We start from the raw sequence: 17661 nt of genomic DNA, 5'->3' as shown, positions 1-17661 counted from the left end.
AACGTGAGACAGTTCATGCAGTAGCCCTTGGACCAGTCCGGACTGGGCCAGATGTGAAAAATGTACTGTACACCGCAGCTGGGGAGAATGGTCCTACCTGGAGCCTCTGGCAGAAAGCTCCAGGGGAGACTCTAGGTCGACCCCTCGGCTTTTGGAGTTGGGGATACAAAGGATCTGAGGGCAGCTATACCCCAACTGAGAAAGAGATACTGGCAGCCTATGAAGGGGTTCGAGCTGCTTCGGAGGTGATTGGCACTGAAGCACAGCTCCTCCTGGCACCCCGGTTGCCCGTTCTGGGCTGGATGTTCAAAGGCAGGGTCTCCTCTACACATCATGCAACCGATGCGACATGGAGTAAATGGGCTGCAGTAATTACACAACGAGCTCGAATAGCAAATCCCAGTCATCCAGGCATTCTAGAAGTCATCATGGGCTAGCCAGAGGGCAAAGATTTTGGAATGTCACCAGAGGAGGAGGTGATGCGTGCTGAAGAGGCCCCACCATATAATAAACTGTCAGAAAGTGAAAAGCAATATGCCTTGTTTACTGATGGGTCCTGCCGTATCGTGGGAAAGCATCGGAGATGGAAGGCAGCCGTATGGAGTCCTCAAGAACAAGTTGCAGAAACTGCTGAAGAAGAGGGTGAATCGAGTCAGTTCGCCGAGGTGAAAGCCATCCAGCTGGCCCTGGACATTGCTGAACGAGAAAAGTGGCCAGTACTTTATCTCTATACTGACTCATGGATGGTGGCAAATGCCCTGTGGGGGTGGTTGCAGCAATGGAAGCAGAGCAACTGGCAACGCAGAGGTAAACCCATCTGGGCTGCTGCACTGTGGCAAGATATCGCTGCCCGGGTGCAGAACCTGGTGGTGAAGGTACGCCATGTAGACGCCCATATACCCAAGAGTCGGGCCACTGAGGAACACCAGAACAACCAACAAGTGGATAAAGCTGCTAAGATTGAATTGGCTCAGATGGACTTAGATTGGCAACATAAAGGTGAATTATTTTTGGCCTGGTGGGCCCATGACACTTCAGACCATCAGGGCAGAGATGCAACATATAGATGGGCCCGTGATCGAGGGGTGGACTTAACAATGGACACTATTGCCCAGGTTATTCATGAGTGTGAAACATGTGCTGCAATTAAACAAGCCAAACGGTTAAAGCCTCTTTGGTATGGAGGACGATGGCTGAAGTATAAATATGGGGAGGCCTGGCAGATTGATTATATCACACTCCCACCAGCCCGCCAAGGCAAGCGCCATGTGCTTACCATGGTGGAAGCAACCACCGGATGGCTGGAAACATACGCTGTGCCCCATGCCACTGCCCGGAACACTATCCTGGGCCTTGAGAAACAGATTTTGTGGCGACACGGCACCCCAGAGAGAACTGAATCAGACAATGGGACTCATTTCCGGAATAACCTTATAGACACTTGGGCCAAAGAGCATGGCATTGAGTGGGTATATCACATCCCCTACCATGCACCAGCCTCTGGGAAAATCGAACGGTACAATGGGCTGTTAAAAACCACACTGAGAGCAATGGGTGGGGGAACTTTCAAGCATTGGGATACACACTTACCAAAGGCCACCTGGTTGGTCAACACCAGAGGATCTGCCAACAGGGCTGGCCCAGCCCAGTCAGAACTTTTACATATTGTAGAGGGAGACAAAGTTCCTGTGATGCACACGAAGAATTTGCTGGGGAAGACAGTCTGGGTTATTCCTGCTTCAGGTAAAGGCAAACCCACTCGTGGGATTGCTTTTGCTCAGAGACCCGGATATACTTGGTGGGTAATGCGGGAAGGTGGGGAAGTCCGATGTATACCTCAAGGAGATTTGATTTTAGGGGAAGACAGCCAATGAACTCAATTGTATGCTGTTGCCTGCTAAGTAATACTTTTATAGCCCATCAACTAGAAGTCTGCAGGGCACCAGCAACTGGCCCTGACTTCTCTCTGACCATCATCCCAACAGAGAATGAACTTTGATAGAACCGGACGAGTTCTACAGTAAAGGAATGATCAGCATCAGCAGGCAATGATCCAACACTGCACACAGCCTCTCCTGCCCTGAAAGACTGTTACAAGAGATGGAGCCCAACATCATGGACCGAATGGACTCAACAGCCTTATAGGAATTGGTCGATGCACTAAGATAACAGTGCACTGAGATGAGAGTGAGGGTATATGGAAAATGTGGGATCTGAGCATGATGTGAATGGTATGGAATAAGGGGTGGATACTGTCCTGGGTTCAGCAGCAGCAGTCAGTTTTTCTCCTTCTTAGTAGCTGGTGCAGCGCTGTGGTTTTGACTTTCGGCCTGGGAATAATACTGATAAAGCCGATGTTTTCAGTTGCTGGTCAGAATGTTTACCCTGACCAAGGACTTTGTGAGTCTCATGCTCTGCCAGGGAGGAGGAGAAGCTGGGAGGAAGCAGGGACAGGACACTTGACCCAAACTAGCCAAAGAGGTATTCCATACCACAGCATGTCATGCCGGGGGATGTAACTGGGAGTTACCCGGAAGGGCACATCCTTTTGTTTGTCGGGCTCATTTCTGGCGGGTGGTATCGTATTCTCTTCCCTTGCTATTTCTCTTATCATTATTATTATTGGTGGTAGCAGCAGTGATTTGTGTTATACCTTAGTTACTGGACTGTTTTTATCTCAACCTGTGGGAGTTACATGCTTTTGATTCTCCTCCCCATCCCTCTGGGGAGGGGCGGGGGGGAGTAGAAACTGCGTGGCTGACTTGCCGACGGGCTTAAACCACGACGGTGGCTCAGACTTGGGTTCTGCAGTCAGAGTTCTTGCGGCAGGAGGAACAAAACGGGTTCTGCAGCCCAAGCTGGAGAATGAAGATACTTATTACAGTTACAGACAATTATATTTATGACTGAATGTTCATTTACCTGCAAGATACCAGGACCAGTACAATTCCTTTTGTACAAATATTTCTTCCCCTTTTAAGGGATCCCGATGAATAGCCCTCCTGCCTCTTCGTGCTCCATTCATTTCGTATGGCAGTGATGCTTTATACATACTTGTGAAGATGGAACGCTTAGGCTTGACTGTGACATTGATGTGATGGTTTGGTGTATGCTATATCAAGGATTTTATACTTTCTGAAGTAGCACTTCAGTTCTCTGGTGTTCTCTAGGTTGACAGGAAGATACATTTTTATGTGGTATAAATTGTATTAAAAATTAGTTGGTGTTTTTGAACTTTGCTGGTAGCTATCCTATTAGGGAGTGACATCTTTGTGACACTGGTTTTATGGGAACAGATTGTAAATCAGTTTCCATCTGGTATTATTACTAGTTTAATGATCTGAGATGTTGAGCTTCTTTACTTCCAGTGTCCAAATGTTATTTTGCTGCAAGAAAGATAAGATTAGAGCTGCCTGCAGGTAGCTCAGAAGTACTAAATTTAACTTTATTTAATTTATGTTGGGACATATTTATATTCCCAATATAATTACATTTACAAAATATTTACATTTTTATGTAAAATTTCAGAATACCCTACTGAAAAAAGTAAGCTTATTCCTTCCTGACCTCCCCCCGGGATTCAGGAAATTTCTCTGCATCAAAAAAGTTCTATGTAGGTAGAAACAACCAGTCAAAGTATTTTAAGATTCTCAGTCATACACCTATTTTCCTTAAAGACAAAAAATACACACTTTTGTGAATGGAAGTGTTACAGTGTTGGTATGATTTGTTTCCTCTGTGAAAATGAACTTCCTAATATATCATTTGAATTGTCATTTTCAAAGGCTTCCTCTAATTTGGGTGGTGCATTTTGAGATAAATAGTAAGCTTAGTAATAGTAGCTCCTGGTAGTTTCAGCTATTCAATATCTCTGGAGACTAGAATCTCACACGGACATCCAAACGTAGCGTATAATTTTAAATACAAGTCTACCCTCTGTTCTGTGTTATGTGTAAAATTGCATGTTGTGTGGTGTATGTCTGAAAATGTTTTGAGGTGGAAGATTCTCTTGAAGTGTTCATTCTGCATTTTATTTTAATTAGCTGGCTTTGACAAATTTGAGTAGCAGTATTTCCTCAGGAGGTTTTGGAATGACAGGGAGATTTTATGATGGTTTTATCTAGCAGATACATTTTTTACAATGAGCATGTAAGAAAATAATTGAATTACAGTCTTCCTTGTTTGAGTGACAGCTTTCGTGCGGTAATAATTACTCCTTAGAAATATACAGGAGGAGGGAAGATTTTGGAGAAGACTGACACAGATTGGCAATAATATTTTCCAGTTTAATTAAGGTGACAGTTGAGAAAAGTTTTTCATATGCTGCTTACCCTTCTCAGATCATAGTAACTTTTTCTTTTTGAATCACTAGCTTACAGATTTATCATGAGTGTACTTTACTGAGTTTAAAGCTCTCTAAAGTGTCTTTACATTTTCACCTAGAACGAGAATATTGGGAATTATGTAACAAATGCAATATGATGAGACCAAAGCGTTCACACCATTGCAGTCGTTGTGGACATTGTGTGAGGAGGATGGATCACCACTGTCCATGGTAAGACCAGGACGTCTGTCCTAAAACTCTACTGTTGTTTTAGTGAATCATTTCAAAGTTCATGGTCTTAACTATTGCTGATTTGCCATATTTCTTTCCTGGTAGTGCTTACTTGTTTAGGCATTTACAGCAGAGAAGAACACCTTTGGGATTTTCATATATCTACAAGTAAAACTGAAAGTAGGGACTACTGCATGTAACATTTTATCATTGTCAAATTGTTATATGACATATAGTTTTGGAAAATTAACTTTAAGTATGTTAATTTATATGTATATGTACATAAAAAGTATATGTATACTTTAAGTAACTGGATTTTGTGATCTCAGTGATCTCAGCATAATTAATTTCTACACTGCAGATGTATTTCAGCGGTTGCAATTGAGTTTCTGATGCTGGAAAAAAATATTTTTGTGTAGGACATTAAACAATGTGCTTCTTGAATTGAAATAAAAGATTACAATTTTAATATAAGGGAGGATGTTCTTTATATTACTAAAAAAAGCTGATCATTTCAAACAGGTTTGTTTTTTAGTTTACCAAATGGCAGTTGTGAGTAGAAAATGTTAGTGATTCGTGCCATGCCTTACTTGTCATAGCTGCTCCGGTTTTTACAGAATCACAGAATCATTAGGGTTGGAAGGGACCTTTGGAGATCATCTGGTCCAACCCCCTGCCAAGGCAGGGCCACCCAGAGCAGATTACACAGGCGCCATGTCCAGGCTTTAATATTAATGAATTCATTCACCATTGCCAATAGAACTCACTGTAAATGCTCAGAGGTGCTACTAAACTGACTCAATAAAAGGATTTTCAGAATCTTCCAAGAGCTAAATCTGGTAAAAATTTTTTTAGCATTTGTTTTCCTGTGGAAATATACCAATTTATTTTAGAACTTTGCACACAATTAAATGTAGTTTGGCATTTACCTTCAAATATTAAGTAATTCTATTTAAGTGATCGTGGAAGACAGATTTGCATCATCCTTTTGTACAGCAATACCACTATGTTTTCATCAGTGACATTATTAGGACTGCCCTCAGATTCCTGCTGGAAAAGCAGAGCTCTGCAGGACATCTTATCAGCAAAGTGTCACACACCCCTGACCTGTGTAATAGGCAACCAAACACAGGTGCAAACTGAAAACTGAAACCAAAAATAAACTCTGTTTTCTGACACCAGCCATTTACATGACACTCTGACATTCAGTATCATTACTAATTTTATCCATATTTAATAGCTATCAGTATACCTCAACCAATGAGTAGCTCATGCTTGGAGAAAAACATGCCAGCTGCTGACTAAATCACTCTATCATATAGATGAATTTGTAGTGAAATTGCTTATTTTAGTGTTCTTTAACTAGTTTCAGTCAAAATGAACTAATCTGGGTAAAATTCTCTATTTCAACTGATTGTAGCTTGAAATTAAACATTTCTGTCAGTAGTTCTAAGGTATTGTTTGCAACAAGACAGCAATGAAAAACTGCAGAGGACACAACTGACATCAGGATCCTTCTATGTTGATTTAGTAATTTTTCAAACTACCCTTTTTGTCAGTTGCTACTTCAGAAAATTGTGCCAATATAGTGCTTTTGTTATTATGCCTTAGCTTGGTATTGTGCCAAGAATGTTTGTATGAAATTGGACCCTGACCACAGTTTTTGCATCAATGTAACTTCTGTGAAGCAGACTAGACCTAGAATTCAAAGGTTTTGAATATCATTATTTCTAGAATCCTGGTGATTTCTTTACTCATTTATGTTGGCGTTCGCAGAAGGAGTTTCTGCATAAAGATGCCTGTTTTGTCTTCTGTGTCTTAGGCTCCTTCCCAAGTCACGCTTATTTGTCATTGAGGTATCTTGTGATGACATTTATTTCAAACCATTCATTTTCATTTTCAGTTTTTGGACTCTATAGTTCACAACCAGTCAGATGTGTTGAGTAGCTGAAGATAATGCATATTACTGTGAAATTCTGCAGACTTTTAAAACCCAATTTTGTTACTTGAGTGTTACTTAAAATTGTGGGAGTATCTTTGATATATGAAGATAGAGAGAAATATGTCTTCTGTTCTAAGCAGTGATCTCAGTAATACAACCTACACTTTAAGTGGCAGTGTAAGGAAACCACTCCTTATAGTAACTGCCATCTCTAAAATCTTTATTAAGAATGGAGTGATTAGTCAGTAGTTCTTATGTTTGTGCCATAAAGAACCATAACTTCTCTTACTCACAATATCATAACTGCATTGTTAAAGTCTTTATATTTCTGTCTTTATACATTTTATTTCTCTGCAGGATTAATAATTGTGTTGGTGAAGACAATCATTGGCTGTTTTTACAGCTGTGTTTCTACACTCAGATCCTTAGTTCATATACGCTCATACTTGATTTCTGTCATTATTACTACTTTTTGCCTCTGAAAAAGGAAAATTGGGTAAGAATCTGTTTTCTTTACAAAGTGAGTAAGTAACTTGTACTGTAATGTGATTTATTTTGGTATATAATTACCACATGCTTCTGCTAGCTCAGTCATTTACAGTGAAGAGAGTTCAACTAGATGTATGCTAAATGAGCAAATTGGTTTACAGTAAGTAATAAAATATCTTTCTAAAAGGGTATATGGTTTCTGTTTGTTAAAAACACAACATTAGTTTTCTTAGAAATCTGGGAAAGGAGAACAGAACCACTTAGTTTCTTTTAGAAGAGATTAGTGAATAATGGGGAGAAGCAAGATAACTGCCTTACGTGTATTCAAATATCTTTTTACTTCCTCCGAAGTAAATTTTTGCAAAGTATATATCTATTGTCTCTATTTAAAAATATGGATACTGCCAGAAAAATGAGAAAACCATAAAATCATTCTGAAAGGAGTAAAAATTACATTGGTTTTGAAGCAATATTTTGTGTTGCTTTCAAAAGGTTATGTGGGTTAAGGGAGAATTGAGTTTGTGGGAGTTTTTTTAATTGAACTCTATGCCATTATTGTATTTCATCATTTTGTCCTCATTAAAATGCAGTTGAACACATAGGGAATATGGACTTACGGATGTTTGCTTGAAAATTGCTGAAGGTGTGAAAATGCTAGAACAGCAAATATCATGAGCTCTTGCTCCTAAATAAACATAAAAACTTCTACCCAAAATCTGAAATGGACTTTGTATTGGTACTGGTCTGTAACAAAACAAGCACCCTAAAGAAAAAACCTAGAAAACAAGTTTAAAATATACTAAAAATTAGATAACATTCCAGATGTCCTAAATGAAGAGTCTAAGTCCATCCCAGAAATTGGTAGTGTACTCTAAATTTGTTGAGATTTTTTCAAAGTACTGAATTGCTGCAGATTTTTTTTATTCCATGTTGATGTGACACCCCAGCATATTCTCTGCTGGTGATGTCACACCCATCTTTCAAGGCTGCTGGAGACTGGCTTTTGGTTATGGGTAAGGTAAGCCCCTTTTTCCATTTTGTTGAACAACTTCAGTTTGTTATGTTATTTTGTATTCCAAATGGTATGAAATAAGAATATTAAACTTATTTTCAGCTTTCGACTTCTGGAAAACAATGGGGCATAGCCTTCCAGTCTTCTTTGCTTCCTTATCTGTCTGCAGTGGATTTGATGTTCCCAGGAAAGCATATGTGAAGATGATGTGTCAAAGACTGTACTCCTTTGACCATCCAGAATTGATAAAAGTGCTATATTCAAGTTGATAAAGACCAACTTTTTATTATATGGAATGTACGAAAGTTGAGAATTTTTGCAAATCTCTCGTAAAATAACTTATATTCTAAAGGATTCTTTTTTTCGTTCACATCTGTGTATTTCCCTTTTTCCCTTTACATGGCTTAAGGAACTCTAAAAATAAGGAAAAGAGAAGAATTTGCTGTCTTCTTGGAGCATCTTTCCATAGACATTGCCCTCTAAACTGAGACAGACCTGTAACATATGTCAATTAAAATGGAGTACTCACATTTTTCACTTTGTTTCCAGTTTGTTGCAGATGGGCTTTTCATATTTACATTGTTTTACAGGCATTGTGAGATTTGAAGGAGCTATTTGGATTTGTTGTAGCTGTGTCCAAGTTAAATGAGATATGAAATTGCAATTTCTCTGTTAGTCAGTAAATCTGTCATCTAAGTAAAATTTCTTAGGTTTTTGAAAGGTAACTAAATATAAATGTGTTTGCTTCTAGTTTCAGTAGATTTGTAAATTTATTTTTTGATTTATAAACTAAGTAAACCTACTGTGTTTCTGGACAGAGTGATCTTACATTTTGTGTATTCTGAAGGCTTCCTGTACAAAGAGTTTGCAGGTTTCAAGTGCCAAGGCTTCTCTCTCAATGATACTGCTCTGAATTTATTTAGTTGTCTAGTCAATATATCTGCTGGGAATATATTATCAGAGCCCCATTAAGCTGTTTTTTTTTTACAGTGTTGGTAAGGATACAATGCCATATAACTTCATGTCACAGAGTAACATGTCAGAATTGTGTAATCAAGTGAATCAATTGTGTATCAAGTGAACAGGATCACTGAAAAGATTTGCTTACTATTAGGTAGGTTTTTAAGCAAGCATGCTGCAAGATTCATTTAGTCTTTGTATATCAACTAATACTGAAGTACCATAGCATTCCAGAGACTGAAGTACCTTCTACCTCTCCTGGAAGTGTGCTTTTAGTTGAAATTTTGGATGTAACCAAATGGCTACATTTTCTGAATTGAGCGGGGCCAGTGTTTAGCACAGATTCGAAAAACTGCATATTTTTTAATAAACAGCCATCTGGAATTTGCTTATCCCTGATCATTAAAAATACATGTGAGGTTTTTGGCAGTGTGCCTTCAACTTAATTTTATTTCTTCGGATATAAAATAGTACAGAACACAGAAGCAGTAGAGTTAAAATTGCTTTTAAGGCTGTTGTGAAATAATCACAGTACTGATGTATGCATTATGAAAATAAGATCACAGTATGCATGCTAGTATTTCCTTCTGAATATAAACTTGTGGTTTTATTTTAAAAAGGTTAAGTAAGAAAACCCCAAACACTTTTTATTAAGTGTTCTGAAGTAAAGGTGATAGCTTTAAAGCTAATAGGGGAAGCCCTTTCAATAGAGATACAATCATTCAGCTCAGGTTTTATAGCAGAAAATTGCTTCATAGTATTCTTGGCTCTTCTAATTGATACAGTCAGAAAGATGGATTTTGGTTATTGCCTCTGTTTGTCCAGCAGGAGGAGTACAATTACTGCTAGGAATGAGGGAAATGGTAATTAAATTGTCTATGGGAGATCCTATCAGAATAAAAATACATAATACGAATAAACCAGCATATGAGTTCCTCTGTTACCTTTAGTGGTTTTAAGAGGCTAAAACTAGAACGTTCTTAATTTTGCATCTTCAGTGAAAAACATCAAGGTCAGGAAGTTTGTATCTTTTAGGAAGCATTAAATCTTGTGGGTAGTGAGATGACAAGAATAAATGCTAGTCTTCTTATGACTACATATATAGTTGCTGTCTACTGTGGCTGTGCTGGAAAAGATTCAAGACACAGCTGGTTGAGTAGAAGCAAAAATAAATGCATTGGCAGTATATTTTACCTGATTTATAGAAGGCTTTCAATCTTTTAAGCAAAAGATGTTTTTAAAAAAACTACTGACCTATGAAAACCTAAACCTCTTTGTTCTGATTTAGTTTTACCAAATGAATTGATTTTTAAATAGTTCTGGACTCCATTAGTACAGGGGGAGGAAAATGCTTCATTGAGGAAGCATTGTAGCAATATCAGCCTGCTCTGTCTGGGACTCAGCTTTCTCAATTCCAATAAGTGGTGTTGGAAAATATTCATTAGCCTTTGTGAGATTATTTACAGTACTATTTCTTTCAATATTATGTAGTTGCTATAGTATTAATTAGAATCTGGAATATCTATTTGTATTATCCAAAGCCCATTTATATTGTAAAGAGAACCTAAAGGAAACCTTTTCTCTCTTAGGGCCATTACATGACCTGCAGAATGTGAGAATTTTTTAAAAAATTAAAGCACATCAAAATTTTCCTTCTCAGTGTTCTGAAAAAACAACCTTACCCTCCTCTCCTCTTGTATAATTATAGGGAGAGTATATGAATATTGAATTATGTTTAGAAACTAAATTCTGTACAGAAAAATATAGGGACAACTGAGAGGATAATATTTTGTTAAAAATATATTGAAAGTGTCATTTTTATGTGAAGACTGTATAGCCTTTTCTTAAAATCTTTTCTAGTCTGAAAAGACTTCAGAATTACCACTTTGGATTGAAGTGTATGTAAACAATTGTTTTTGGAGTCAGTGTCATTCGCATTTTCACTTCAAACCAAATCATTCATGAATCAGACTGCAAAATTACTCATTTAGTAGAACTGAAATAGTCCTGAATCATAAAGTGCTTTACATAAACATCAGTTGTTATTAATAATAAATATCTCTGCAAAAGGGCTTATTAGAATGCAGCTTGTGTTCTGTGAATTAATTTTCTTTTTTTTTTTTTAACTATATCTATTTTTGTCGAGTCACATATTTCTATTTCAATGCAGAATTGTGAAAGGATCTCTGTTATTAAGATCTGATTACTAAAAGACTCTATTTCTGCATATACTTAGCTTTTCTATAGAAAAAATGCTGTTCTGTCTGTACGGATTGCTAGGTGAGGGTCCAGTATTGATTTCCAGGTCATCATTGCCTCAGAGACTTCTATTCCCCTTGGGTTGTGTAATGGCTGGAAAAACATTGGTGATGTTGCCTCTTCAGCAACTCCCAGGCTTTTCCAGTAGATGCTTTTGTTTTTTAGGATGGGAGGAAGAAGAGAAGGAAGGAAGGAGAGAAGGAAGGAAGGAAGGCGAGAAGGAAGGAAGGAAGGCGAGAAGGAAGGAAAGAAGGCGAGGAGGAAGGAAGGAAGGAGAGAAGGAAGGAGAGAAGGAGAGAAGGAAGGAGAGAAGGAAGGAAAGAAGGAGAGAAGGAAGGAAAGAAGGAGAGAAGGAAGGAAAGAAGGAGAGAAGGAAGGAAGGAAGGAGAGAAGGAAGGAAGGAAGGAGAGAAGGAAGGAAGGAAGGAGAGAAGGAAGGAAGGAGAGAAGGAAGGAAGGAGAGAAGGAAGGAAGGAGAGAAGGAAGGAAGGAGAGAAGGAAGGAAGGAAGGAGAGAAGGAAGGAAGGAAGGAGAGAAGGAAGGAAGGAAGGAGAGAAGGAAGGAAGGAGAGAAGGAAGGAAGGAGAGAAGGAAGGAAGGAAGGAGAGAAGGAAGGAAGGAAGGAGAGAAGGAAGGAAGGAAGGAGAGAAGGAAGGAAGGAAGGAGAGAAGGAAGGAAGGAAGGAGAGAAGGAAGGAAGGAAGGAGAGAAGGAAGGAAGGCGAGAAGGAAGGAAGGAAGGAGAGAAGGAAGAAAAGAAGGAGAGAAGGAAGGAAAGAAGGAGAGAAGGAAGGAAGGAGAGAAGGAAGGAAGGAAGGAGAGAAGGAAGGAAGGAAGGAGAGAAGGAAGGAAGGAAGGAGAGAAGGAAGGAAGGAAGGAGAGAAGGAAGGAAGGAAGGAGAGAAGGAAGGAAGGAAGTAAGTAGGATTCCTTGGTCTTCACTCCAGTATAAAACATCTTTCCTTTTCTGTACCTCTAGTTTAATGTAGGTTAGGAGGGCCAAGAGCAAAATGCAGTCTGCCTTCTTTACACTAGAATTTTCCTTTCTCATGTTTTGGGTTATGTGGTTATCTTTTTGCTGATGAAGGTGATGCTCAAGAGAAGGAACTCTTCTAAATTAGAGTGTTGGAGGGATGCCGAGAGCTGTGCTACAGACTTCTTTCTAATGGGGAGTGTGATGCTAGATCCAGAATGTGACTTTGCTGTTGGAACTGTTCTCTTACATTTCACTGTTTTCTGATGAGTATGTTAAAACTTTTTTCTGATAAATTAAACAATGAAGATAAACCTTGTTCAACAAGGCAAAGTGCTGTGTCCACATGTGCAGTTGGGCCACAAAACCCCATGCAACACTACAGGCTTAGGGAAGAGTGGCTGGAAAGCTGCTCAGCAGAAAAAGGCCTGGAGGTGATGACGGACGGCTGCTGTACATGAGCCAACTTGTGCTCAGGCAGCCAAGAAGACCACCGGCGTCCTGGCCTGTATCAGAAACAGCTTGGCCAGCAGGGCCAGGGCAGTTATCATCCCCTAGTACTTGGCACTGGTGAGGCTGCACCTTGAATCCTGTGTTCAGTTCTGGGCCCCTCACTACAAGAGAGACATTGAGGTGCTGGAGCAGGTCCAGAGAAGGGCAATGAAGCTGGTGAAGCGTCTGAAGAACAAGTCTGATGAGGAGCAGCTGAGGGAACTGGGAGTGTTTAGTCTGGAGAAGAGAAGGCTCAGGGGAGACCTTATTGCTCTCTACAGCTGCCTGAAAGGAGTATGGAGCAAGGAGGTGGCTGGTCTCTTCTCTCGAGTAACAGGTGATAGGGCAAGAGGTAACGGCCTCAAGCTGCACCAGGAGAGATTTAGATTGGATGTTAGGAACAATTTCTCCACTAAAAGCACAGTCAGGCATTGAAACAGGCTTCCCAGGGAAGTGATGGAATCACCATCCCTGGAAGTGTTCAAACACGTGTGGTTGAGGCACTTAGTGACACGGTTTAGTGGTGGACTTGGCAGTGCTAAGGTGACAGTTGGACCTGATGATCTTAATTAAGGGTCTTTCTGAACATAGCTGATTCTGTGATATGAAAAGAATTTTACCTTGGTGGTGGAAAGGGGAACAAAAATTAGTATGAATGCTTTTATTTTGAGTTAATATAATTTTGAACTAACTTGTTAACTGGGTAAGAAGAGTTTAAAAAGAAATTGAATGAGGCATATATTTTTTACAGGCAGCAAGAAAGGCCAACACTAACAAGAGCTGGCTTACCAGTTCCCAAAAGATGGTGGGATTTGCTTTTTGTTTTATCTGGTTAACTAGTGATTTTTTCTTGTTCATTAAACATCAACTCTCTTCATAGGCTTAGTAGACAGCATAAACTTTTTTCTGCGTAAACTTTTTTCCTGGGTTTATATTTTGAACCTTCATGGAAATGATTTTAATCTAAAATCAGACTTTTTTGCTAAATATATTGCTTTAACTATTTTCTGTTTAATCAAACCCCGGTATTCCCAAACCCTTAACAATTACACTGAACATAAAGAAGGGAAGTTCAAAAGCAGTGTTTTTCAATTGTGTTTTGTTCGGTTGTTTTTTTTTTCGTTCTCTTCCCTCTTTCAGTTCACTTTTATGTTGTGGTTGTAATTTAAAGTATACTTGAAAAGTTTTAATAGTTTCCTGCTGTGATCTGGCTTTTCTAAATGGGAAAACAGATGTGTACGTTCAAAAGAGCCTTGAGAACATAATCGTAACTTACAAATAAGAGAATGGGTGTACTAACTCATTATCAAAGGATAAGACAAGATGTGAACTTGCAGTACACCTACAGTAACTGCCATGTGCAAATGTTTTCCTGTTTTAAAAATAAGGTGTTTTAACCTTTGAAAAAGATCTATAAAACTCTCTTACACTTTTCATATTTTCTGCTGGGTGAGAGCAGGCTTCCTAGAGCAGGTGATACAGTAAGTTTGTATTCTCCTATACCCTGAGGCAACTTGGTTGTGCACCCATAGCCAAAGTTAAAATAATCCACTTAGGGCAAAAATTTAAAATATGAAGATAAGTTTATGTTGGATAATAGTGTTACAATGAGACTAATCCAATACAAATACTCAGATTTTGTAGGTATCATCTTTAAGAGTCAAGCTAGGAATGTTATTTTTGTTCTGAAAGATGGGATGTTAAAATTAATTTTGCTGTAGGTTGGAGCCAAGGTATAGGAATCTTATAAATCAGAGTATTCAATTGAATGCTGTTTTTATATTTTGTAGCTTTTTTTGTAGCAGTCTGGCACAGTTTAAGATGAAAGATTCAGAAGTAACCCATTTGAGCATGCTCTATTCCCAAACCTTAAATACCCAAATGAGGTTTTTGAAAATCTGGCAAACCCTCCCCAACAATAAATAAAAAATTATTGGTTTATAATTTCAGCCCATAAATGTATCAGTTTGCAATGTAGCTCAAAAATCCAGTATTTGCCTTTAGTTGTAAGTCTTTGGGAACAGCTTTTATCTAGCATTTCCATGTGGTTCAAAGGCTTAAATTAATTTCAATGTGCTAAAGTCTCTCTCTTCTTTCTGTCTTGTTTTAGGATGTTTTTGTATTTAGACACGAACTTGCTCTCCTAAGAATATCTGCCTTCATGGGTATAATAATGTTAGGTGGAATAAGTGGACTCTTTTACACTCAGCTTATGGGTATTTTCACTGTAAGTATCTATTTTTAGAAGTATATATTAGTTTTATTTCAATAAAATCTAAAAAAGCAGAAAAGCATATTGCATTTAAGGAAAGAGTAGAAAACCACTTGTACTCTGAGCTATCTATTTAGTATGTGATCTGTCAAAACTCTTGTTTCCAAGGAAGTCTTAAGAAGCCATCTAACAAGTATCTAGTAAAATTCACCTATCAAGGCAATTTCCTGATTTATATTAGTAAAATAAAACCATACATGGTCCTGGAATTGTGTAGTCTACGAGGTATGTATTTGTGGGCTTTGATTTTTGGTTTTATTTTAAACTTTCATGTGCCTTGGTGTCGATTATACTTTGTGACAGTGAGGGTCTCTGTTAAGTCACACATTCTAAGAACACAGACTTTCTGTTAAGTATTTTAATAAATATGCTTACATTTGTATCTCTTCAGTCGCCAAACTGTGGAATGGAATCAAGTAGAATTTACAGTCCAAATGTATATTCTGTATTTAAAGGTACAGAAAAAAAATTCTCTGCATGGAAAAATTTTCCAGTTAAACAGATTTGGTAATGTCATAAATATCTACAAGAAACAAGTGTCTGTTGCTGTAATATCCTGTTGTGTACATTAGAAGTTAGTCACTAGCAGTGAATTCCTTAATTATCTTGAGAATCTGTGCAAGTGTTTGAAGTACTGCAGTGTTGAATGGTGACAGTATGGTAGTTGGATCTGTATGTGTCTAAAAGGGTGTATGATCTGGCCTGCAAAATTTTTTTTTTAAGACAGTAACGTACAAGATGACAGCATCTTTGTCACTACAACTGGTTGAGATTTGCCTGAGGTCTCGGTTTGGGATCATGAGGGTTTACACAGTATTAACCTTTGTAGGTGCATAATGGACAACCTCCTTGTCCTGGTTTAGCAGTAGCAGTCACTTTTTCTCCTTCTTATTGTCAAGACAGACCCAGTTATAGGATGGAGGCATCAAACACCAGCTCCAAATCTGGAGCCCAAATACCCCCTGCCTAGCAGTGCCCCGGTCTGCGCAGGGTGGAACGTTCCCCATTCCACCAGCCAGTCCTGGGGCCGCAGCCCGGATGCTGGGAAAGGGCTCCTTCAAGAGATTACTGACTTACAGAAGGAGGGCCACTGCTATGGCTCTATGTGCATTGCCCAGTATTGAGCTGAAAGGGTGGGGGGGAAGTAGACTGTGTGGTTCTAATTTACGGCCTGGGCTTAAACCACGACACTCCTAACTATATAATGTAATTCCTTTGTATAGAATAAAAGACAAAAATTACTGCTTAGTTTTTCCTTCTGTTAAATAGAACAATAACATTGCTCATTGGTTTTATTGTATTACCTTTACATAAGTTTACTGCCTTCTGCTCTTCGTGTGACTGTAGCTATGGTGTGTGTTATTTTTGCCATCTTCTAGCTGCTCTACCAGGCTGCTTTCTGCACTTCTGTCAACCCCCAGGTCTACAGATTTGCCTTTGTGCCCCTTCACTGTGTGCCTGGTTCCTGTTTCTTGCTGAAAAGGTTCTCACCTCCCTGATTGAATGCCGACACACAACCTTAGTGTTTGTGTCCTCTAGAGCTGGGACTTCTTTCTAATCTGATACTGTGCCTTGCTGGGTACCTAGCTGAAGTGGTGCACACATCTGAATTCTGCTCACCCTTGCTCCCACTAGTGTGAGAGGCAGAAACACAGGGAGCCTTAGAGTTCAGATGCTGAAATATGGAATTTTTCAATTTCTGTTAAATGGATATTTGAGAAGGAACAAAAAGCCATGGGGTCAGTACTACACTAAACCAAAGAAATGATAGCAGAAAACAAGGAACAATCCCTAAGTCTACCATTCTGTTCTGTGTGCTGCCAGAAGCTGGACTAAATTTTGGCAGTGGCCACCAGCATTTACTGAGCTACTCTTAGTACACATGAAATAAAAGCTCTTGGACTGAACCCAGTTTTGTCATACACCTAAAATTTGGGACATTTCTGTTCTGACACAGAACACAAACTGTGCTGCTTCTGCAACAGGCATGAATTCCCAGTATGTTCTTTTACTGTTCTGACCCTTAGCACTGCCAGGCTGCTACCACCACTGCAAATTCTTATGAAGTCCTGTAAAGCCCTTTTGTTCTATGTCAGTTGCATTATATATACTGTGAAGTACATCCTATACGCTTACTAAGCTGGCTACTACCCTGGAACAGATGTGGGCTAATTACATTTTGAAGTCCAGCCTCCTTTTATGTGCTGAAATCATAATTCTGTGAGTTGCTAAGCTGCAGTATGCCTGTATATTTTGTTTTGTCCTCTTTGCCCAACTTTGCAAATAAACCACAATAATTGTGAATGTGAATGGACTGTGAGAGGCAGATGCTGGAAAGTACAGCTCTTCTGCATTAGGGCATCCTACTGTATGCTACCTGTAGTGGAGGGGCTATTGTGCTTGCCTCCTATGGACAAGTTTTTAGGTTTGGGATTGATGGGGAAGTAGAAATCCATTACTGGGATCTCCAAACTGTAACTCTTTCACACCGTGTGGATGCTGTTGCATTGACTTATTGAAGAACACAGGTCATCTAGTTTGTCCTGCACTCAAAGCATTTCCATATTAGCAGCACAATCATATTCTTCTTTTTCAGTCCTTTCTTCATTAATATAGAATTGGCAAGAATAAACAATGCAGTCATTCTGAGGAAATCTACTTGGGAACAACTAGTGAGACTTCAATCAAACAAAATCAAATCTGTTTGGTGAG

The 17661-nt window shown here is 39.0% G+C and overlaps 1 protein-coding gene across 1 annotated transcript in view; it reads left to right on the top strand.

Annotated features, from left to right (window-relative positions):
- The window catches only part of ZDHHC21 (zDHHC palmitoyltransferase 21), a gene marked incomplete at its 3' end in the record, with an annotated part of 37197 nt that overhangs the window by 7049 nt on the left and 12487 nt on the right, over positions 1 to 17661 (top strand). Inside the window, exons 3-5 of the mRNA XM_080638244.1 lie at positions 4444 to 4555; positions 6855 to 6993; positions 14788 to 14904. Of these exons, the coding sequence (XP_080494370.1) occupies positions 4444 to 4555; positions 6855 to 6993; positions 14788 to 14904 (368 nt within the window). The remainder of the gene's footprint in view (positions 1 to 4443; positions 4556 to 6854; positions 6994 to 14787; positions 14905 to 17661) is intronic.

This window comes from Psittacula echo, assembly GCF_963264785.1.
Source record: "Psittacula echo genome assembly, chromosome: Z".
NCBI lineage: Eukaryota > Metazoa > Chordata > Aves > Psittaciformes > Psittacidae > Psittacula > Psittacula echo.
The sequence above is the reverse complement of the archived record's forward strand: the minus strand, read 5'-3'. Positions and strand labels throughout refer to the sequence as shown.